This window comes from Ictidomys tridecemlineatus, chromosome 1, assembly GCF_052094955.1.
Source record: "Ictidomys tridecemlineatus isolate mIctTri1 chromosome 1, mIctTri1.hap1, whole genome shotgun sequence".
NCBI lineage: Eukaryota > Metazoa > Chordata > Mammalia > Rodentia > Sciuridae > Ictidomys > Ictidomys tridecemlineatus.
Window position 1 is genome coordinate 74,198,633 of NC_135477.1, and position 24,574 is coordinate 74,223,206.

General features: G+C 42.3%; 1 protein-coding gene across 5 annotated transcripts in view; it reads left to right on the forward strand.

Moving 5' to 3' along the window:
- Arhgap22 (Rho GTPase activating protein 22) overlaps nucleotides 1-24,574 on the forward strand; it is a 191,130-nt gene that overhangs the window by 84,686 nt on the left and 81,870 nt on the right. For all 5 annotated transcript variants that reach the window (XM_040272604.2, XM_078042610.1, XM_040272603.2 and 2 more), the window contains one exon: nucleotides 9,170-9,257. In XM_040272604.2, coding sequence (XP_040128538.2) covers nucleotides 9,170-9,257 — 88 coding nt within the window. The remainder of the gene's footprint in view (nucleotides 1-9,169; nucleotides 9,258-24,574) is intronic.

Sequence of the window (24,574 nt, forward strand, 5' to 3'; positions counted from 1 at the left end):
AGAAGTTAGAGGCAGAGAGCGATTTGAAGATGTAATGGCTGCTGGCCTTGAAATGTCCCTTAGAGGCGGAAAAAGTGGGGAAACTGAGCCTCCTGAAGGGACACCGCCCTAACAACTCTTGATCCTAGCCAGGAAAGTCTTGTTTCAGACTTCTGACCTTCAGGACTGCAAGAAAATGAATTTGGATTGTCTCAAGCAACTAAATTTGTGGTTTTAGGAAACTAGCACATATGCCTAAAATTTTTCTGGTAACTGAATCAAATATCAACCTTCCTTTAAAGCTGTATTGAGGTATAACTGACATAGAGTAAATCGTAGATATTTAACATGCATAGTTTGATAAATTTTGACATATATATACATCTGTAAAACCATCACCACAATCAAGATAACAAATATATCCACTCTCCCAAAAGTTTCCTTGTATCTTTTTGTAGTTTCTCTCTCCCCTGCACTGATTTTGCCCTTCCTGACCTCTAATCCCAGTATCTACTGATCTGATTAGTTTGCCTTTTCTAGAATTTAGACTAATGGAATCATATAGTATAAATTCTGGCTTGTTGTCTAACTTCTTTCACTCACTATACCCATTTAGAGATGCATTTATTTTAGAGCATACATTAATAGTTAATTCATCCTGTGCAGTAGTGAGGCATATCTGTGATCCCATCTACTTGGGAGGATGAAACTGAGGACCACAGGTTTGAGAGCAACCTGGGCAATTTAGTGACACCCTGCCCCAAAATAAAAAATAAAAAGGGATGGTGATGTATCTTAATGGTAAAGCACCCCTGGGCTTAATCTCCAGTACTGGGAGGGGGGAGAACAACTTTTGTTTCATTTATTCTAATTGCTAACTATAGTCATTCCATTGTATGAATATATCATAGTTTGTTGATCCATTTATGTGTTAGTGGCATTTGGGTTGTATCCAGCTTGGGGATATTAAAAATAAAGTGCTATGAACATTCATTTACAGATTTCTGTATAGACTTAGGAAAGCTATGTCTCTTGGGTAAATATCTAAGAGAGGAATGGATGGATCATACAGTAGGTTTATGTTTAACTTTTTAAGAAACTGATGAACTGTCTTCCAAAGTGACTATGCCATTTTACATTCCTATCAGCAGTGTATGAGAATTCTAGGTCCTCCACAACCAACAAAAATTGTTCTCCCCGCCCCCCCAGTACTGCTAGGCATGACTGATATGCTCGCTCTTTTTGATTTTATCAATTTTAATAGCCATGTGATGGTATCACATTGTGGTTTTAATTTGCATTTACTTATTGACTAATGATGTTAAAGACGTTTTCATGAGCTTATTTCTATTCATCTATCTTATATAATAAATAACTGCTCAAATATGTAACCTATTTTTCAATTGAATTATTTCCTTATTAATGAGTTTTGAGAGTACAAATTTGAATTTTGGATATAAGTCCTTTATAATATATATATAATATAATATGTATATTATATATATAAAACATATATGTGTGTATGTATGTGTATGTGTGTGTGTGTGTGTGTGTGTGTGTGTGTGTGTGTGTGTGTATATATATATATATATATATATATATATTTCAAATATTTTTCCAGTATAAAACTTGTCTTTTAATTCTCTTAACACTTTCCATGAAAGATCAGATTTAATTTAAATAAATCAAATGCAATAATTAGTTCTCTTTTGGGTTGTGCCTTTGATGTTCCCAAGAAAGCTTTGTGCAATTCAAAATCATAAAAGTTTTCTACCAGAATTTTCATAGTCTTAGATTGTATGTTCAGGAGTACCATTATTTTTAGTATATTTTTGTATGATGTGAAGTATGGGTCAGACTTCATTTATTTGAGCATGAATATGTACTTGTTCCACCACTGTTGAAAACACTGTTCTTTCTTCATGGAATTGCCTTTACACATTTGTCAAAAAGCAGATGTTCATATATGCATGGGTGTATTTCTCAATCCTCTATTCTCTTCTGATTATCTATTTGTTTATCTTGATGGCAGTGTCTTGTTTTATTTACTGTAGCTTTATAATGCCTTAAAATCAAGTAGTGTTACATCTCCAACTTTGTTATTCTGTTTCAAAGTTGTCTAGCTATTCTAGGTCCTTTACATTTCTATGTGAATTTTAGAACTAGCCCGTCAGTTTCTACAAAAATGCCTCTGGTGTTTGGATTGAAATTGTACTGAATGTATAGATCAATTTGTAAAGTATTAACAGCTTAGCAATAGTAAGTCTTCTGACCAATAGTATAACTCCCCATTTGTTTAAATTTTCTTTCATTTCTCCAGTTATTTATATTTTAGTGCACAGATCTTTAACATCTTTTGTCATATTTATCCTTAAATATTTTATATTTTAATGCAATTAATGATTTTAATTTTTAATTTCCAGTTGTTTATTGCTAATATATAGAAATGTGATTTAATTTTCTGCATTTTCTTGTACTTTGCAGCCTTGATCAACTCATCTATTAGTTCTAGTAGCTTTCATTAGATTTATACATAGACAATTATGTTCTCTGAAGATATAGTTTTATTTTTTCTTTTCCAATCTGGGTCACTTTTATTTCTTTTTCTTGTTTTATCTATACCTCTATGCCTATAACTGGGTATTAAACCCAGGGGCACTGTACCATTGAGCTAGATCATCAGCAATTTTTATATTTTATTAAGACAGAGTCTCACTAATTTGCCTGGGCTGGCCTCAATCTTGTAGTTCTCCAGCCATAGCCTCCAAATTATTGGAATTATAGGAATCTGATTTTTTTTCTATACCAGTTAGTGTGCCAGTACTTTAATACTCATGATGAGAACGCTGTCGTCTTGATCCTGGTCTTAGGGGAAAGCTTTTAGTCTTTCACAGTCAAATATATCAGATTATAGTTTTTTTTTAAGATGACTTTTATCTTATTTATAAAGATCCCTAGTTTTTTGAGAACTTTTGTCAGGAATGGATGTTGAATTTTGTCAGATGCTTTTTTGTATTTATGAGATGATTGTGGCCTTTCTATTTTTCAGTTTATCAATATGATGAATTACATTGATTGATTTTGAATGTTAAATCAAACTTGAATTCCTGGGATAAGTCCCAGTTGGTTCCTGGGTAGTTTCCTTTTTATATATTATTGAATTAGATTTACTAACCTCTGTTGAGAACTTTTGCATCTATGTTCATGGGAACATTGGTCTATAGTATCCTTTTCTTGTAATGTCTTCAGCTGATTTTATATCAAGTTAGTGCTGTCCTAATAAAATTGAAAATGTCTTTTTCTTCAGTTTTCTCAGAGTTTGTATAGTACTGTTGTTATTCTTAGATATTTGGTTAAGCCACCTAAGCCTAGAATTCTTTCTAGTAGCTTTGTAGGAAGGTTTTTAGGGACAAATTTCTTTACTAGAAATAGGGCTCTTTAGGTAATTCTTCTTAAATGAACTTGATAATTTATTTCTTTCAAGGAGTTTTTCTACTTCCTCTAAGTTGACATATTTATTAGTGTAATGGTCCTGTGTGTGTGTGTGTGTGTGTGTGTGTGTGTGTGTGTGTGTGGTCCTGGGGATTGACCCAAGAGCTTGGGCATGCTAAGCACACACTGTCTCACTGAGCTCTGGCCCCAGCCCTGTAATGTTGTTCTTATTGTTACCTTATTATTATTTCAACAGCTGAAGACTCTGTAGTGACATCATCTCTCAGTTCTGATATCTCTTTTTTTCCCTGATTTGACTTGAGGCTTTTCAATTTTATTGATCTCAAAGAACCAGTTTTAGATTGATTGTTTTCATTCATTTTTCTCTATTATTTTTCTATTTTTTTTTTACTTATAACCACTCTGGTTTTTATTTTTCTTTTCTTTACTTACTTTGGGTTTAATTTTCTTTGCTGAATTTCTATAAGGATGCTGGATCTTGATTTGAGGCCTTTTTTCTACTGCAAGCATTTGGTGCCATAATTACTCCTTTAAAGGTATCTTACATATGTTTTATATGTGTTTTCATTTTTATTCATTTCAAAGTACTTTGTTTCTTTGTTATTTCTTCTTTGATCCATGGACTATTTAGAGGTACATTAATTAGTTTCCAAATATTTGGTGATTTTCCAGAAATATTTCCATTATTGAGTTCTCATTTAATTCCATCGTGGTCAGAGAATATATGTTGTATTTGAATTCTTTTATATTTATTGGGAGTTTTATAGACATCTTAGTAAAAATTCCAAGTGCATTTGAAAAGAATGTATTTTTTACTTATTCTGGGGTGGGGGTTACTGGGGACTTAACCCAGGGGGCACTTTACCACTGAGCTACTTCCCCAGCCCTTTTTATTTTTTTTATTTTGAGGCAGGGTCTCACTAAGTGGTGAGGCTGTTCTCAAACCTTCAATCCTCCTGCCTCATCCTCCAGAGTTGCTGGGATTACAAGCATGCACACTGTGTCCAGCTTTTCCTTCTTTGGAATTGAACATTTTTGTATTTCATTTTATCTCATTTGCTGACCTATCAATTTTAACCTTCCTGAACTACATAAATACTATTAAAGAATAAATGTTTACCGCTCTACATTCTGCAGCAATGCGTTATGTAGCAACAGACAACACGTATAGAACCTGACAGGTAGTCTTTCTCAATTCTGAACATCTTCACCAGCCCCTAAGGGTTGGGCCACTCCTTGGGTTCCCCATTATGAGGTTTAGACAAATGAGATAGAATGAAGCCAATCTCTAGGCTGCTTTCCTCTGGTCTGCAGTATTTCTGGAGTTTGCATTTAATATGAATTTTGAGTGAAGATTCTAATTTGCTGCTATATATGAAATATACTCTCTCCCAAAAGCCCTCTGCTGGGCATGTCCTATCCATTTGCCAGAGGTCAGTTCTTTGAGAGAAGTTTCTGGAAGAAACTTCCAGTGAAGTTTGTGGTCAGGGGCACTATCTGAAGCCCACAAGTCTCCTTGGGGAGTTCAGATTGGTACATTCACGAAAGTCACGGAGGGATCTATGGTGGAGACAGCAGTCGGCCTGGGAGTAGAGCTCTGCTAGATACAGACAGAATGGCATGTTCTTTGTCCATTAGTCATTTATACCAATGGACTGCATCAGTATAGGACTAAAGATGAATTAAGTCAGCTACAGTCTCTAGGGATGAATTTAGATATGCAGGCTGAGCAAATTCCCAAGCAGAGCAGATGTGCATCAGCTCAGACAAAAGGGGAGGGGGAAGGGCCCAGACTCCATGGGAACCTATCAGGTGCTTGGAGTTTACACACTTGCATTCTGTATCCAGGGTCCCATCAGCAAATTGTGCAGATCTAGCACAAACCATATGCTTGGTCCCTTCTCAGAGTGCAGATATTTAAGTCCTGACCTGGCACTGTAGTAAGAAGGCCAGCTGGCCCTTACAAATTGCTAACACTCACTTTGGACTTCCCCAAGAAATGCCAAGATCCCTGTGGGGAAGGGCATTGTATGAGAAGATGGTAGCAGTTCCTGACCCTTGTGACCCCTGTGTCAAGGCACAAAACTTAAGCCAAGACCTTGCTCTCCAGGACACTGTGGCAGATAACAAATCATTTCATCCTCCCAACTACCTCAGGAGGGGGATACTATTATCATCCCAGTCTTACAGGTGAGGGAAACTGAGGTGTGGAATAAGTTCATAAAAGAGGCACCAACCTTTCATTGCCTTCTCTCAGGGCCCCTAGAACAGTGGTTCTTCAAAGTGTATTCCCTGGAGGTAGCAGAACCAGAAAACTGGTTAAAAATGCAAATTCTCCTATTTTCTCCAGACCTATAGAGTCAGAAACCCCAGGGTGGGGTCAGGCGCTAACTGGTCAAACACTTCCACAATTAGCAATTAAATCATGCACAAACCTACAATTAGATAAATTATACTAAAAATAAAGGTAGAAGTACCTAGAATACTTTGCTTCCTAATTGTTTGACTACGTTTACTGTGTCCAGTGCTCTCAGCTTACTCACCTCTAATGCAAACACTGTAGCCCATCTTTTCCCAGCTCCACCTTCAAAGACATCATGAAAACACATGGAGGGGGAGGGATGTGAATATCCCAGAGGCTGGCAAACACTACAAATCATGGTGCTTTTTTCTTTGTTACTAAACACCACTGCAACACCAGCTAGTTCTTTCAGATTGAACAAGCCCTAGGGTGATTTGGGAAGTAAGCTCAAGCAAGGCTGAGTATTTCAGTTGGATGCTTTATATTGACTCCTTATTGTCCTGTTATCCCAGTCTTAATACGTCAAATCACTTAGACTTATCACTTATCACTCCCTCTGCTACCCTGCCCTCTGGCCCCACCTCAGTGCCTAAAACCCTGGAATCAAAGCCTGGCTCTCAATGTGAGGAAGGTGGGGGATCAGTGCAGCTGAAGGCCTGTCCCAAGAGACCCTTGCAATGGTGGAGACACATTTAGAGTCACCTGTGAGCAAGGTGAACGGCAGATCTCAGAGTCACAGCCTGGCTTCTTGCAAGAAAATTCAGCCTGCTGTTGGAAATGAGGGAAGCACAGTGGGGGAAATAGGGTTCCAGTATCAGCCCCCTCCCCTCCCCCCCCCGCCCCGTCACCAGATCACACCCCAGCTCTCTCTGGCCAACTGTGGAGCACAGGGGCAATTGCTTTGCGTCTCCCATCTCCATCTACTGGAAGATGGCAATAGTAGTTCCCCTGGGTGGGGCATCTTGGTTAAATTCAATAGTTAAGGCCAAGAACCAGAAACACAGAAACAGCTCCATAAACAGAAGTTATTTCTGCTTTTTACATTTAGCTGGAATAGCAAGTAATGTCAATGTCAATATTGTTTCTCCCATTTTACAGATGACAGATATTGAGGCATAGGAAAGAAGAAACATGCCCAGAATTACAGAGACTCAGTTACTGAAACAGAAAATACCCAAGACGCATCCCATTAGGCAGTGATGGATCTCACCCACGCCCTCTAATGAGCATGTTCCCGTATCCCGAGGCTGCAGTCCTAATTTATTCCCAGTAGCTCCAGGTTCCTAGCAAGAAAGGAACTGTTAATTCAGTTACAATCATTACCAGCTGGTTCTCTGGTTTATTGCTGTAATTTCTCTAAAGCGAGCATCTGTGGGTAGAGACATCATTCTGACTTTACATTGCTTAAATAAGAAAAAGCATTTCTACTTGGGCTTGCAGCGCAAGATGCCAGCAGACTTGTGGGGGCTCCCGTCACCCTGTTACAGATTTGCCTAGAAAAGGCCTGGCTTAGCTATAGGTAAATTGGTTAACCAGTCTGTGTCCCAGTTTCCTTAAATGTGAGACAGGAGTTGTAATAGTACTTTGTGCGGCTGTTGTGCATATTAAATGAATTAGTACTTTCCCAGGAAAGGAGCTCTCTGTCAGCTACACATGGGGTGGGGCCTGGGGGTGACTGGCTCAAATCAGACAACTGTGCCCCTCACCTGGACACGTACATATACAGGGATGCTGCTCCCCCACCTGGCATGCAGCCCAAACACGATAAGAGCAGAGATACATTTAGCAAACACACGGTTCTCACTACATGCCAGGCTCTGCTCTAAAGTGTTCTGAGTATTCATTTAATGCACACAACAGCCCCACATGAACTGTTTTTACTCCTGTTTGTTTCATAAGTAAGAAAACTGAGACACAGAGAAGCTAAGAAATTTATAGGTAGCTGAGCCAGGATTTGAACTCAGGAGCTGGCTGCAGGGATTGAGTTTGAAATGAATTTCCTATGAAGAGACCCCAAAACTGCATAGCCCAGCCCTACACAGTTGAGTAAAAGTGAATGTGAATGAAATGAAGGAAGTCCTCAGCAGAGATGAAAGTCCTCACCAGGAGGGTGAAGGAGGCCCTGCCTAGCCTAGCCGGGTGGTGGGGCAAGGAAGGGGTGGTCTTGAGAATCCCTCATCTCCTGGGTAGGACTCACCAGACATGAATCTGGCATATGAACATTCCTGAGAAGTGAGAGTTACTGTCCCATGGTGCAGAACATAGGAAGTTAGCATCAGAGAAATTAGGTAGTTTACCTGAGGCCACACAGCACAGCAGTACAGGGTAGGAACTCAAACCTGTCCCTACACCCCTGGCATCTTTCAATTTGGCTATCAGATTTCAGCATTAGAAAGCCAGGTGGAACCCGCCTCCTCAAACATACACAGTTGGCCCTCCACAATCTCAGATTGCATTTCCACGAACTGAACCAAGCACAGATTGAGAAATTCAGGATCTAATTGTGTCTGAAGTAAACATGTACAGACATTTTTTTTCCCTTGTCATCATTATCTAAACAATATAGTCTAACAACTATTTACATAGCATTTACATTGTATTGTGTATGTTAAGTAATCAAGATGATTTAAAGTCTACCAGAGGATGTGCATATGTGATATGCAAATTCTACACCATCTTATATAAGGGACTTGAGCATCTGTGGTTGTAGGGATCCGTGGGGAGTCCTGGATACAGAGGGACAACTATATTCATGTGTGCCAGGCAGATGGCACTATCTAGGTTGGGGACTTTGTGCATGGTAGCTAACTCTCATTTTACAATTAAAGAAATGAGACCTTGGGTTGTGGATGTGGCTCAGTGGTAGAGCATTGCCTAGCCTACACAAGGCTCTAGTTTCTATTCTCAGAATCAAAAAATAAAACATTAAAATTATTTTAAGTGAATAAATAAAACCAAGATAAGAAATGAAATTTCACCCTGCCAGGACATGGAGGAACTGGATACACCCAGATCTATGATGCTGCCCCCTGTCACCTCAGAGCCAAGCCTCAGATGCTGGCCTTCCTCTCCCTGATGTTCTCACGCCTACACCACTGCAGGCCTAGACAGACTACAGATGGGCCCCTGGCGGGGGCAATGGTGAGAGCTCACACTTGCCTTTCCTTGCCTTCTGTCAGGCCGTCCTCTAGGCAGAGCTCCTCCACCTATAGATACAGGCAATAGTGCCCACCCTGCTCCACCTGAGAGCCCTGTGCAGGGGCCCCCTCTCTGCCTGGTGCCCTGTTATGGAGAGGAGGCACTTGCTTCTCTTTGGCACCCCATTTCCCTGCTAGACCCTAAAGGACTTGACTTCTACCCTCCTCTCTCCAGGGATCAAGATGACAATTTCCAGCCATTTCATGCTTCCTGTGTTTGTGTTTGTCTCCCTTTTAGGGATTTATTTCTCTGCAAGGGACCCAGGTGACTGAACTTCTTCCTGGCCCTGAGGACCCGGGAAAACACCTCTTTGAGATCAGCCCAGGTAGGATTGAGTACCCTGTGCTGGTGGCACTGGGCTGGCCCTGATGGGGGTGTCCCCATGTCCCCTGCTTGGGAAGCGCAGATCCCCATGTTGTGGCTCTTTGAAGGAGTTTCAGCACTCTCTCCAAGCACAACTCAGAGATGTGGGTCTAAAGAACAGTGCACATTGGGAAGGAATTAGACCATCCACTAAGGTGTCTGGATAATTAGCTTTTGGGTGAGAGGAAAATGTGTATTTTTAAATTCATGATAAATGCAGAGAAAGAAACTAGCCATCCTAGGGTGAAGGTCCAAGGGTAAGGAAATCCAGAGTCAAAAGTTAGCATAGATTTAGAAGGTTGAAATCAGACTTATCATGAATCCCAAAACAGAACTAGGATGTATGGGAAGGAAGGTAAATAGTTTAGGTCAAAGAACTGTTATCCCATTAGGAGTTATAAAACCATTCTTTGAAGCTCCAAGTTTTACAATGTGGTTGTTACTGAATTAAGTCAAAGTATCTGGCAGATGAGGCTCTCTGGTTTTTGCAGTTGCACAGGGTTTTATTTAGCTTGACCTCCATCAGAAGCAGAGCCTAAGACAAAGATCTGAGCAGTTTATTCTGAAGGTAGCCCCAGAAAGCATGGGGAAAGGGACAGGGAAGGGAGGGAGCCAGTTGGGGTATGTTAAGGAGCAGATTGCTACTTGGGCACCTCACCAGTCCAGTGACTCCTGAGATGGTGCAAGGCAGGCCTCAGAAGTGTCTTATCCAAGGAATGGGAGACTAGGGACATACCAGCCAACCATTGAGAGCTGCATCCTATCGGTTGCACCCTTCTCCTGCCCCATGCATGGACCAAACTACCTGCAAACAGAGATGGCCTTCAGCAACAGTTGCAGATGCTTGAGGAAAGAGGTCACTAGCATGATGGGAAGAGTGAGTGTGAAGGAGTCTGGGCAGAGGACTGGGAAGTAGCAGGTAAGCAGTGGCCTTCCTGGGGCTCTCTGAGCCAGAAAGTTTACAGTCACAGAGCAGCACAGCCCCCCCGCAACCACTCTGATGGAATGATCTGGCTATTGTCTGTCTACTGAGGGAATGGATCAGCCTAGACTCAGGACAGCAAGCTGCAGCCCATCAGGAGCAGGAGTAAGCAACCCAAGCTCATATAAGGTAACTTATTCACAAGTTTCCAGGGATCAGGACAGGAATATCTTTGTGGGCCATTATTCCTGCCTACCACAATACTCAAAACACCCCTCTAAGGTAACTTTTATAAAAACAGACAGTGGGGATTAGAAAGGATAAGCCACTTTCCCAATGACATGTAACTGGATCGTAGCAGAGTTGGGGCTTTGACTTAGTTTTCTGTTGCTATAACTGAATTCTACAGGCTGGGTGATTAACAAAGACTAAACGTTTATTCAGTTCATAGTTTAAGAGACTGAGAAGTTCAAGATCAAAGGGCCACGTATGGTGAGGTCCTTCTTGCTCTGGGGACTCTCTGCAACTTAGGGCATCACATAGTGAAAGGGGTGCACACAAGAGAACAGAGCCAAACTGACGTTTATAGCAGACCACTCTCAGATAACCCAGTCAACCAAAGATGGCTCCATCCATTCATGAAAGCAAAGCCTTCAGGACCTAATCATCTCTAAACCCCCATAATGGGGATTAAGTTTCAGCATGAGTTTTGGTGGGGACATTGACGCCATAGCAACCTTGAACTCAGGCCATTTGGCTTCTTAAGCCACACACTGGAGTTTGAGTCCAACATAGGCAGCTGACCCCCTGAGGCCTCCTGCAGGATCTGTCATCTTCCCTATCTGAGCTGGGCAGTCTGGGGACCTGGTTAGAGGAAGGAATGCCCCGAGCCCCTTTTGTCTGAGCACAACAATGGTAGCTTGACAAACACCAGATTCACGCAGGTGCCCAGAGTTGCCTATTTCTACTCTCCTGTCTTTGGACACATAGCCACTCCTGAAGGCCTTAGGGTGGATGTAGGTGTTTGCTGTGGCTGCTTAGGGACAGCAGGACAGGGGTGGGCAGGGAGGGAAGTTTGCCTGTGTGGAGTACTGCCCATCCAGCTAGAGCAAACACAATAGCAGTGCTTCCCAGGACCTTAGAGTGACTCTCCTCCCCACCTTTAGGGGCTCTGGATTCTGGAGCTTCCTGTTAGCTTGGTCCAATGGGGACCAATGAGGCTGCACCCAGGGCTAATTCCTGGTTCTGACTGCAGCTGGAGAAGCTCCCCTCCCTTCATGGTGATGAGGGTGTGGCAACCCAGGGATGTTAAGTGAACCTCCTAAAATCAAACAGCTAGCTTGCAGATAAGGGGGACTGGACCTTCTCTGGTCAGCCTGACCTTAGGATGGCGAGCTTCCTTTTGCCACAGTCAAAGTGGCTCCAGCTGTGGGCTCTGTTGGTACTGAAAATTAATGATGACGATGATGATGATAGTGATGATGTTGATGATGATGATGATGATGTTGGAGTAACCCCATCTTCAACCACAATCTCAGGAATCTCAAGAAGCCCACTCACTGACCCAACTCAGTTATCCCTGACTGAGAGTGTCCCCAACAACCTGGAGGGGGCCTGGGGTGGGCAGGGCACTGTCTCTGCCCTAAAGAAATCAGGAGACATTTTCTTCTCAGCTCACAGTGAGATAGACAGCTTAGTTGCTAAGAGAATTACTTTGGCGTAGGGGCAGGAAGTATTGCTGAGGGGGTCATGTCCCTGGGTCTCCCTGCATTGAGAACAGCTCCTTAGGAAATGTGCACAGAGATTGACCATGGGATGCGTGGGCAAGGGGTAGTCCGTGTAGCTAGGGGACCCATGGGACTCTCTGATAATTCTGGGGGTGCCTGAGTGGTGGGCACTGGGCATGGAGAACTAAAAGGAACAGAAAGAAACCTGAGAGCCAAAGCTCAGAGTCCAGGCCCAGGTCCAGGGCTGGGGGATCAGTGGCAGAAAAGGAAAAGGGAGAAAGGATTTGATCACACCCATTAGACTCAGAGTTCTGGAAACTAGAGGCCTGGCAGGGGCACATGAAAGTCCCTCACTCCTCACCAAGCATGCCCCATCCCTTTAAGAGAAGAAAGATCTTGATAATTCTTGGAAATATGGAAGAACTCCAAGTATATGCATCAAACCAACTACATACATTTCAAGTCGTAGTTCTGTTTGCACTCTTCAACTGTATAAAGTGATGGTTTTCCAAGATATCATTTAAAACATGAGGCAATATTTTGGAATGAAATTGACCAAATTATGTTGTGTGTGTGTGTGTGTGTGTGTGTGTGTGTGGGTGTGTATGACTATGTACCAACAAACTCCATTAATATGTATAATAAAAATTTAAATAGGTTTTTTTAATATTTAGTTTTTAGTTTTAGGTGGATACAATATCTTTATTTTTATACTGTGCTGAGGATTGAACCCAGTGCCTCATGCATGCTAGGAAAGAACTCTACCACTGACCTATAACCCCAGCCCTTAAATAGGCTTTTAAAGAGACAAAAAAAAAAAAAAAAAGAGGAAAAATTATACTGTTAGTGCCATCTAGTGGAGGGATCTGCCAATTCCACTACCAGCACAGTGAAGGCCCTCCTTCCCATCTCCAACTTTTCAGCGGGTCTGCGACTGATTTCAAATCATCTAAGAACCCACATGGCCAGCCATGGAGCAAGGCACTGAAGAACAGTGTTACAAATGGCTTTAGTTCCAGTGAGGCTGCCTCTCTTGTCCGGATGGCCACGGCTCTACCCTCCACTTAGTCAATACACAAAGAGTGCAGAAAGATGGAAACAATTGCTTTGGGCAGAGGTAAGGGTCCACTCCCTGAAACCATGAGAACATGCAGGGGTATCACTTATAAAGTTTAAAGGAGCCTGACATAAGGGATGACTGGCTTTTTGTGTCTTGCCTATATAGTTAGTTATACACAGGATTTGTGAAAATCAAGTTGGACTACGATAGCAAATTGGCAGATTGCCCAAGCAGAGGGGAGGCCAGGCACATGGGTGTCCCTCAGCATTTGGTTCTTGAGTGGAACCATTGGCCTGGAGAAGAGAGGATAAGATGGAGCTACAAACTTGCAAGAATTCTCCAGGTTTGGGGTAAAGAGGAAGATGATACCACCAAGGAGTCAGTTGGGATTTGGGCTGGAACACAGTGAAGACTATCAGTGCCTAGAGAAGTGCTTTGGGTGGGAACCTCGTGCAGGTAGGCCGCCTAGTTTACCCACCCCTCTCCCCACGTCATCAACCAGGGAAGATGCTGCACCCTTGCCCAGGTCAGCAAAGAGGTGTTTGCCTTTCCCGTCTGCCTCCTTCCTAGTCCAGGGAAAGACTGGAGAAGCAATCCCTCTCAACCTCCACCACCACTTATATTCCTGAAAGATTTGAATGGACCTGAGTGAACAGAATCAAGTGTCAAAAATCTGAATGAAACTGTTTGAATAAACTAAGAGTGACAGACACACTCTGGACTTTGGGTAAAAGTTCCAAGTGAGCTGCTACTCAAAGGTGGAAAAATGTCAGGGAGAATATTGGAAAAAGAAAATCGTTTCATATGTATTCTCCAATGAGTTTAGCTTCTTCATATTAGGTAGGGTAACTGCTCTTGACAGCCCTCAAATCACAGGATCTTGACCAGTATATGTATTTGTCTTTTACATATAGTCATAATGAATGTTCCTGTTTGGCAGGCAGCTGGTCTCCAAGCATCTTCCTATCTTGTGTCTTTGCCTTTTGAAAACTGTGGCTTACAAGAGCATCTTGGTTATCTCCAAGCTAAGCAGCCAGCATGCCAGGGAGGTATACTGGTCCAGACATCCAAAGCTTGCTAATCATCTCCTTCAAGCCCACTTTACAGAACTAAGTCACCTGGCCTTACTTAAGCCCAAGGGATGCTGGGAAATGTAATACAGCTGTGCCCAGGAGGCCAACAAGTTTGGTTTAATGAGCAGTCAGTAGTCCCACCATAGTGCTCAATGAGCTAGTTAGGCAGAAGCACCAGTGTGTGAGTGTGGTGAAGACAGGCACTGCATGCATCCAAGGAGCTCAGTAAATGGTTAATTGAATTTAAAGTAAGTTTTGGAAGCAAGAGGGGGGCTAAACTCATTGCCAGAATGGAAAGTGGTCTTCTGTGGGGGGAGGGGATACTGAAATAGGGCTACAGTTCCCAAACCTTCACAAGCCTCAGAATCACCCAGAAGGTTTTTGAAATACTGGTTGCTGAGCTGGAGGTGGGGCAGAGGTAGAGAGGTGGCCCTGGCATAGAAACCAGGGAACTTAAAATCTTCAGACGGGGAATGAGGAGAAACTCAAAGAGGGAGTGAGTGAGAGGAGGTCTGTAGGGGGGACCAGGAAAGCTATAACCAGTATTTTAAGAACATAATTATTAACATGGGGTGGAAGAGAGCAGGATAAAGTGTGGAGATGTTGCTTTGTGCTTTGATCTCTCCACCTTTCTCCTTCATTCCAGCCAGGCCTCAGATCCATTTGCCTCCATGATAGGTGATTCCCTACGTACACCTCCCCCCTTCTCCCAGATAATTATGGTTGCAGAGGAAAGGGAGAGAGGCATCCCCCCCCAGCAGTCACCCCCACCTCCGGCAATGCCTCAGGAAGGTGACAAATCCCAGGAAGCTGGCCCCAAGCACCAAAGTCCTGACCCAGGCAGATACCCAAACAAGGCAGAGAAATGAGAGTCTCAAGTGCCTGCAAACAAAGGTACCAGATGACTACCAGGACCAAGAATGGCCCCTGATCCTTTTATAGGACTCACCTAAGCCTGGTCACAAGAAAAGGGAGCCCTCACACTTTCCCAATAGGGACCTGGGAGAGTGGGGCTCAGGGGTGGAATTCACAGGATTTCATAATCAATGTGATAGTTGCTGAGTTCCTGAGGTTGTAAATCAAGATATGCAGAGTAGCCACAGAACTTATCGAGTTCTTTCTAAAGATGAAGACTGAGCACCACCACATTGATACTTACTGTACTTCTAGGACGAACCTTTACTAACCCATTTACCAGGTGAGGCTCCTGTGACTCTGACAGACCAACTAACTTGCTAGGATCCCACAGCCAGTTGGCTGCGGAGCTGCAACTTGAACAGCTCTAATCCTAGAGCCTGCCCCTCTTCAGTGCTGGCTCCCAGGTCACGCTTGAAGGAGCCAGGCCCCACAAAGGGGCTGGGGCTCAAGGGCTCTGCATGTTCTACCCGCCTGGGATTCTTCTCTACCAGGGCAGTTGCCTGGCAAACCCTGCCCCTCCCTGTCCTTCAAAAGCTGTCTGAGGTTTGTAGACTTGATCCTGTGGGCCTCCCAGGCTCTTGGGTTTCTTGGCAATACTGGCATCTGGCCCAAGGCCAAGTTTATGCCTTCCTCTAAACCTGCAAGGGGAAGAGGGGGCCAAGAGGTGGAGAGGCCTGCTATTAGTATTCTGGATGAAAAGAGTTACTAAGACCTTGGGACAGGACAGTCCCCATGATATGATCATGGATTAAGTAATCTGGATTAAGTAATCAATAAAGCATCTCAACTTATTTCTAAATATCCTCTTCTGTAATTAGTACAGTGCTGCCAAAGGGAGGCAGATGGGTTGACTGCAGGATTCGGATGGAAGCCCTAAGTTTTTCTCAAAAGCAATTGACTACGCTGTCACATCTTTTCCATCACTAGACATATCTCCTAAGGGTCCCCCAGGGCAGGAAGCAGAAGCCAATTATGACTAATTCCAGACAAGGGGAAATTGACCAGAAGGCTAGAGGGCCACAAGGGAAATTACAGGAAACTGGAGAGCTGCGTGTGGAAAGGCCAGGCAGCAGGACTGCTTAGGGGTCCAGGATCCAGAAGTGACATTGGGTCAGTGTTGTGTGCTGGAAGGTTGAATCCCGCCGAGTTCTCAGTCTCACCCTCTGGCATCCAGCATTGAGTTTGCAGCTGCCTGTCCTTATCCAACCTGTATTAAAACAGATAAGAAGGCTGCTGCCTGCTATCACTAAAGCCTGACCTTGAAAGGGAGTCAGCATGCACAGATTACTTTATAGAAGCAGACTGATAACATGCGCCTGACGTGTCCAGAGCATCTCTGATTGCATTAGCTGCTGCCTGAATGGGAGGGATGTTGATAGGGGCCTATCTCAGCACCTGGTACCAGTCAGCCTGCGTCTCAGCCTTACCCTAGGCTGCCCCTGGCTGAGCTGGCCTGCCAGACCATGGGTAATGACCAGAAATGAAATTAGCTGAGAAGTTCTCTAGCGACTCCCACCACTGAGAATAGGAGAATCAGCAGATTCGAGAGTGTCTGCTTAACTTTCCAGCCTAGCAATCTGGACTCCTCTTGTCTTAAGCTCACTTCTCCCAGCTAAACACAAGACCCGACGTGAAAAACTCCCACTGGGGTCCCTGGAGAGAGGTGCCCTCCAGGAGGAACCTAAGCCTGATTCCTTGGTCCCAATCATGTTCATGAGCAGTGTTCTTTTTTTTATTATCTATTTTATTTTTTTAAATTTGTTTTAATTAGTTACACATGACAGTACAATAATCTTGACATATATATTTGAATAAGATGGGGTATACTTTTTCATTTTTCTGAGTGTACAGGTTGCAGAATCACATTGGTCATGCAGATATATATATATACAGCAATAGAAATAGAATACAAGCCACACTTGTCATACTAGATTTTCCAGTAAATAGCCACCCTAACAGAAAGAAAATAAAAGAAAACAAGTGGTGTTAGTTTCAACAACATATTTATTTAATGCACTAGATCCCAAATATTATCATGTGAGTGTGTAATTAAATATTAAACCCAGGGACTCATGCCTGCTTAACATGTGCTCTATCACTGAGTCCCACCCCCAGACCCCAGTGAAATATTTTACTTTTTTGTGTTTTTATTCTAAATCCAAAGAGTATTTTGCACTTAGAGCATTTTTCAATTCAGGCACCAAATTTTCATTGGAAGCATCTGCTCTGTGTTGAGATTTCATATGAGGTTGAAAAAGTAGGCTCACATCCAAGTTACTCTGCATATACTTAAAGCTCTTTCAATAACTGAATTGAAGTCAGCTTTTGAATATAAATATAAATGAAGTTAAATTAAAATAACGCTTCTAGCCACATTCAGGTGCTTAGCAGCCCTGTGTGTCTAGTGATGCCATATTGAGCAGCTCAGGGCCAACTGGGAGGAACGCACACAGGATGCTACCCGGCATAGACCAGGTGGTACTCAATCAGAGCCCTCAGAATGAGAGGTGGGAAGGGAGGGAAGAAGAAACAGTTCCAGGCATCAGCCTAGGTTTTTTGGAGTCAGACAGACCTAGATTCATTCACTAATTGAGAGGATCTGGACCAGTGACTTTCAATTCTCTGTATTTCCTACTGAGAGCAAAGCTCCTGCATGGGCTGCAGAGATGGCTCCCCAGAGTCCTGGGCTTGGAAGTGGATCAGCAAGGCAAAATTGTACTTCTGCAGAAGGGTGTGCCCCCAAAGGAATCCAGCAGCAAGCACACCTGGGCAGGCAGTCTGCCAACATTTAGCCCTAAAGAAGCATTGTTCCTCGCCCTATTAAGGAAGAGTTCAGGGATACAATCTACACAATTAGCTAATTTAAAATTTGGAGGGCATGGAAAAGAGCTACAGTTGTACCTGGATATCTGTTAGGGAATTTTTTTAAAGTGGCTCCATTCTGAGTACCTGGTTTCCTAAATTAAGTTGGTTTCATTATACACGTGAAACTTAGTTACAGTAAACATGCCTGTGTTGCTTTACAGGTTTAACTTTGATAGAAAGAAACATAAATATTACATTTGCAAGTGTCAAGGTCATGGTCCCTACCAGGTGATTCAACTGTAGCTATTTCTCCTGATCAAGGCCAATCAGCGAAAGAATGAAATCTGGTCATTTGTGACAACATGGATGGAACAAGAGATCATAATGTTAAGTGAAATAGCCAGGCACAGAAAGACGAGTATTGCATGTTCTCACTTACATGTGGAAGCTCAAAAGTTGATCTCCAAGAAGTAGAGAATGGAATATTGTTTACCAGAGGCTTGGAGGGGTGGAGAGTAGGGGTGGAGAGAGAATGGCCACAAGGGCGAAATTGGATAAGAGGAGTAACTTCTGACATTCTTTAGTACAGTAGGGTAACCATGGTTGACAACAATTAATTGTGTATTTCAAAATAACTAGGAGAGGTTTTGAATATTCCCAACATGAAGAAGTAATATATGTTCAAAGGGTTGGTAATGTCAATTACTTGGATCTGGCCATTTTACATTATATACAAGAATTAAAAGGTCACTCTGCATCCCATAAGTATGTACAATTACTGGGCCTATTAAAAACATAGCTTAAAATAATAATTTTAGCCAAGCATGCTAGTGCACACCTATAATTCCAGTAATTCAGGAGGCTGATACAGGAGGATTGCAAATTTGAGGCCAGCCTCAGTAACATAGTGAGGCCCTAAGCAATTTAGTGAAACCCTGTCTCAAATAATAATAATAATAATTAATATTATTATTATTATTTTAAAAATAAGATTAAATCATTCGAAAAATAAAAGAAGAAAGAAAACACTTTTAATTTCCACCAAAGGCTGCTGCCTGAGCCAACCTGGCTTCCTGAAAGTACAACACTGTGTGACCGTCTGCCTTATTCCTAACCTCACAGCCTGATCTGCTGGAGGTGGGGGGCACTGCCATGGTATTTGGGAACTCTAGGACAAGTCTTCCCCTGCAGTGGGATAGGTACATGGATCTGGACTCCAGGCTTGCATACCTGCAACTTCAGCCTTTTGCCTGGCCTGAAAAAGAGCTCTGAAGAGCTAACCTGGCTAACCCTGAGCCCTAGGGTGGGGCTCTGTACATGAAGCATCAGAGAGGACTGGCAGGGTTAGGGGGAAGGGTCAGCAGGGCTCAGATCACCCAGGGCATGGTTGTCAGGCTTAGGCAATGAGGAGCTACCTTTCTAAATGAGAGAAAGGTGTAATCACACTTATTTTTTTAATTTTTTTTATTAGTGCATCAGAGTTATGCATAACAGCAGGGTTCACTTTGATATCATCATTCATGTATGGAATATAATTTGCTCGACTTCAATCCCCAGTACTTTCTTTTCCCCTCCACCCCGAAGTTCCCCTTCCTCTAATCTACTGTTCTTTCTTCTATTTATTCATTGTTTATAAAATTTATGCTTTATGGGCTCAGACTGTAGCTCAGTGGTAAAATGCTTGCCTCGTTTTACGCAAGGCACTGGGTTCAATCCTCAGCACCACCTAAAAATAAATAAAGATACTGTGTGTTCATCTACAACTCAATAAATATTTTTAAAATATGCTTTGTAAACATACAAAAAAAGTGAAATTCACTGTGTTGTATTTATATATGTACATAGAAAAATTTAGTGAATTTCATTCCCAAGTTCCTTCCTTTTTCCATCCTTCCTCCCTCCCTCTCAATCTCCTGCCTCTACTTCACTGATCTCCTTTCTCTTTTCATGGTCTCCCACACTGCTTTTATTCTTTATTTTGCTCTAGCTTCCACATATGAGAGAAACATTCAACCCTTGATTTTCTGAGTCTGGTTTATTTCACTTAGCATGATGTTCCAGCAAATGACATGATTTCATTCTTCTTCATGACTGAGTGAAAGTCCATTGTGTATATATACCACATTTTCTTTACACATTCACCTGTTGACAGGCACCTGGACTGGTTCCATAACTTGGTTATTGTGAATTATGCTGCTGTAACCATTGATGTGTGTGTATCACTATGATATGCTGGTTTTAGTTCTTTTGGATAAATACCAAGGAGTGGAATGGCTGGATTATGTGGCAGTTCCATTCCTAATCTTTTAAGGAATCTCCATCCTGCTTTCCAGAGTGGGTGCACTAATTTGCAATCCCACCAACAATGTGTACATGTACCTTTTTCCTCACATCCTCACTAGCATTTATCATTATTGTATTCTCAATGATTGCCCTTCTAACTGGAGCTAAACTCTCAGTGTAGTTTTGATTTGCATTTCCCTGATTGCTTAGAGATGTTAAACATCTGTTCATGTATTTGTTGGCCATTCCTATTTCTTCTTCAGAGAAATGTCTGTGTGATTACACTTCTTGACAATAAGAAGGCCAGATTGGGTGTAGGGCAATGGGGGCAGGGAGCCATTTGGAGGGGACTTCTAATGAGCAGCAGATGCTGAATATTGACAGGACTCTGTATTGTGTCTACAATAATTTCCTGACGCTGTAATGAATAGCCATTACATGGGGATTCTGTGTGTGGAAACTGAGGCACAGAGTGATCATTTGTCAGACGCCATGGGGGACCTGAGGCTAGAGGTGGAGTCCAGGATGACTGCCAGGCTGCTGGGCAATGTACGGGGACCTCCAGGAGAGAAGCTCAAGGAGATAAGATGGCAAGATTGCTGTGAGTTCCCTGAAACCCAGGCTAGCAGCTGTGGTCCCTGGATTTGGTCCTGCAGGAGCACAGCTTTCCCAGCTCTCTGCTCTTCTCCAGTGGGTTCTATAGTCAGCCCTCCCCACGAAGTGTTCTGTTTTTCCCTTCAAGGCCAAGTTTAATGATTGGTGGCTCGAGGAAGCCTTTCCAGATTCCATCCCCACTTCCTCTAGTAAGTCTCCAATAAATCTCTCACTGATAAAAGGGTTTGAAAGCCAGACCCAGGAGTTACTAGCTCTGAGGCCTTGAGTTAGTTGCTAATGTCTCTGTGCCCATTTTCTCACATGCACAATGAGAATAATGACAGTGTCTAAACTTTAGATTAGAATGGGTATGAAGAGGTTGGGCCTGCAAGGGAGCCTTGCAGGGGTTTAAGTATCTTGACAGTGTGATGGTTGCATGAGGCTACACATGTGCTAAAGTTGTGTGCAGCTACACGTGTGCACAAGTCCATAAAGAATTGGTGACATTGCATTGGCTCTGAAGATGGAATCAAGATCAGAGTCCTGGCTTCAATATTGTGCTTTAGTCACCAAACATGTTACCCTTCTGGGAGTTCAAGTAAATGGTACACAGAACCTCACTGCAAATTTCTTTGCAATTTCTTGTGAAATTACAATTATTTCAAAATCAATGTTTTAAGTACTTTTTCTCTAGTGCTTTTGTAACACTATGCCCCCATATTTTAGGATAATATCCAGCCTGTATAAAGAAGTCGATAAAGTTTAGCAATTATTATAGCAGAATATCTGCAAAATTGAGAAGAGATAAACTTTATTTTGCAGAGTAGGTTAGTAAACCATTGCACCTAATATGCGCAATGTGCTTTTCTTCAATCTCCAGATGCCTTTTCAGATAAAATGCCTCTAAATTTAAAGCAATGGATCCAGTTGCTTATCTCTTTAAAAGTATAATAGATATACTTCTGAATCTTGTGACATTTTGGTACATTCTGTTAATTGACAGCTAGGTCCATTGTTTCTTAGAGGGACTTACCTGAAAACACATTGACCCATTATTTGAAAATCTGCAAACATGCTATGTGACAATTTACCTAAATATCTTGACTTTGCAGACACCTGAGTGAGTCCCTCACCAGCCAATGGTGGCTGTTGACAAGTTTACCTACCTTCTATGTGGCTGGCCCTGCACAACCAGACACACACCAGGTCTGGGTACATGTCTGTTGACTAAGTGAATGAGAGGCCACCTGTGAATTCCTTCAAGTGCCATTGGTCATGTTATCAGGGCAGTAATGAAGATGAGTTCCCTAAAGGCATATTTTCTGCAGGACATGAGATTCTTTGAATGATTGGTTGGGTTTTTCTTTAGAAAGGGAAAAGGAAGGGAGTCCCTACCCTGTGCTAGTGTGCCTACAATGATTTCCTGACACTGTAATGCGTAGACATTACACTTGTGTTCTGTAGTGTGGACACTGAGGCACAGAGCAATCATTTGCCTGAAGTCACATGACTAGTACAGGTAAGAATCCAGATTTCATTCCAGGCAGACTCCACCCCTGGGGTCTCAGTCTTAGCAGGCCACCAACAAAACCCCCAGCCAGTGCCAAGCACCTCGACTTTGAGACACAGAGAAGTGCAGGAAAGTCTCTCCCCAGATAGTGGTAGTGTGCTGGACAGGAAGGGGTGATGTGCAGGAGGAGGAATGTTTGATGCCAACACAGAACAAAGATGTAGATAAAATTCTTTACGAGTGATTCCAGCTAGACTAAATCCCTGGATAAATTAGGATGTGGGGAGGAATGTGGCAGGGGATTAGCAGGTGGGGGTTGAGTGACCCAGGCCACCTTGGGGAACCAAGCTCAAATACAAAAGTCCCCAACCGGGAATCTTCAGCTCAGGAATTCTGAGACACAAGGACATTTTTCAGTCCAGGTCCTTCCTACTTAAATGTAGTCCATGAGTGAACTGCAGCAGCCCCACCGGAGGGCTTGTCAGAAAGACTATAGGACCAACTGAAACAGAATCTGTATGGCAATATGTCCCAGGTGATTTGTGTGCATATAAAAGATTGAAAAGCAATGTTTGCAGCAAAATGATCCTGGTCTGTAGGCTCTGGAAGGAGGGAATTGCATTAGTACACTTGGAACCTACTGCCTGGCTTTTAAAAGGTGCCTGATAACTGAGACCAATGAAGAAGAAATAATTCAAAAGCCTGAAGAGTGCCACGGGTAATAGTAGAGAAAGGTAAACAATGACAAGAAACTGAGTCTAGTTGTCAGGCTGCAAACTGAGCTGCAAACCAGGACTCATTGTCTAAGGGCTGATTTTGGCCTACAGACATATTTTGTTTGGCTCATGAAATATTTTTAAAAACAAAGGATTTTACTCATAAAAATAAAAATTTCTGTAGGGTAAGCTTGGATCTATTTTCTCCATATAAACAACTATCAATAGTTAATTAAGGAGCTAGTGTTGTGGCTCAGCAGTAGAGCACTCACCTAGCACGTGTGAGGCCCTGGGTTCGATCCTCAGCACCACATAAAAATAAATAAAATAAAGATAATGTGTCTAACTACAATTACAAAATAAATTTTAAAAAAGAGTTAATTAACAGCTGCCCCCTTTAGATAGAATAAGAGAATTCTCCAATTGGCCAGAATCGCCACTGTTCCCTATTGCCTTCTCCCTGCCAACATGCTTTGACAGTTCCTTTTACCTGCCTGATCTCTGTGGGGGTTTGAATCTGTGCACCCCAGTATGATCAGTTAAAAACTCAGAAGTAAATATAGCTAGAGGGTCTCCTACCATCTTCCATGCAATTCCCCTTCTCCCTCCCATTCCCTCCCCCCTCTCGTCCCTATTTAGTGGTAATCTTCTTCTCATGCTCTTCCTCCCTACTCTGTTTTGAGTCGCCCCCCCTTAAATCAAAGAAGACATTCTGCATTTGTTTTTTAGGGATTGGCTAGCTTCACTTAGCATAATCTGCTCTAATGCCATCTAATGCCATCCATTTCCCTGCAAATGCCATGATTTTGTTGTTTTTGCATTGTTATGCAAAATTACATATGAGATGGTGTGAGGGGGAAGAAAAAAGAGAAAAACGTGTCACAGTAGATTGAGTAGAAAGAGGGAAGGAGGGGGCGGATAGGAAGGGCAGCACAATACAATAGACACTAGTATGGCCCTATGTATAAATGTGGCTGTATAACCAATGGGATCCTGCAATCTGTACACATGGAAAAATAAGATTAAGTTTACGTACCGCATTTGAATCAAATGTATGATATGTCAAGATCATTATAATGTTTTGAGCAACTAATAAAAAAATTAAAACAAAAGAAAAGATGTTCGACGTCATTAGCCATTAGGGATATGCAAATCAAAACTACATTGAGTTTTTATTTTACAATAGTTAGAATGGCAGTCATCAAGAATACAGATAATAATAAATGCTAGAAAGGATGTGGCAGAAAAAGAACACTTTTACACTGTAACTGGAATTGTAAATTAGTCCAACCACTATGCCAATCAGTATGGAGGTTAGACATGGAACCACCATATGACCCAGCTATAACACTCCTCCATATTTATCCTGAAGAATTTAAGTCATCACAATGTAGAGGTATATACATACTCATGTTTATTGTGGCACATTTCACAAAAGCCAAGTTGTATAATCAGCCTACGTATCCATCAATGGTTGAATGGATAAAGAAAATGTGGTTTATATACACAATGAAATTTAATTCAGCCACAAAAAAAATGAAATTTGTCATTTGCAGGGAAATGGATAATCATCGTGTTAAGCAAAATAAGTCAAACTCAGAAGATCAAGGGGCATATGTGTTCTCTCATATACAGAATCTAGAAAGGAAAAAAGGAAAATAAAGGTGGGTG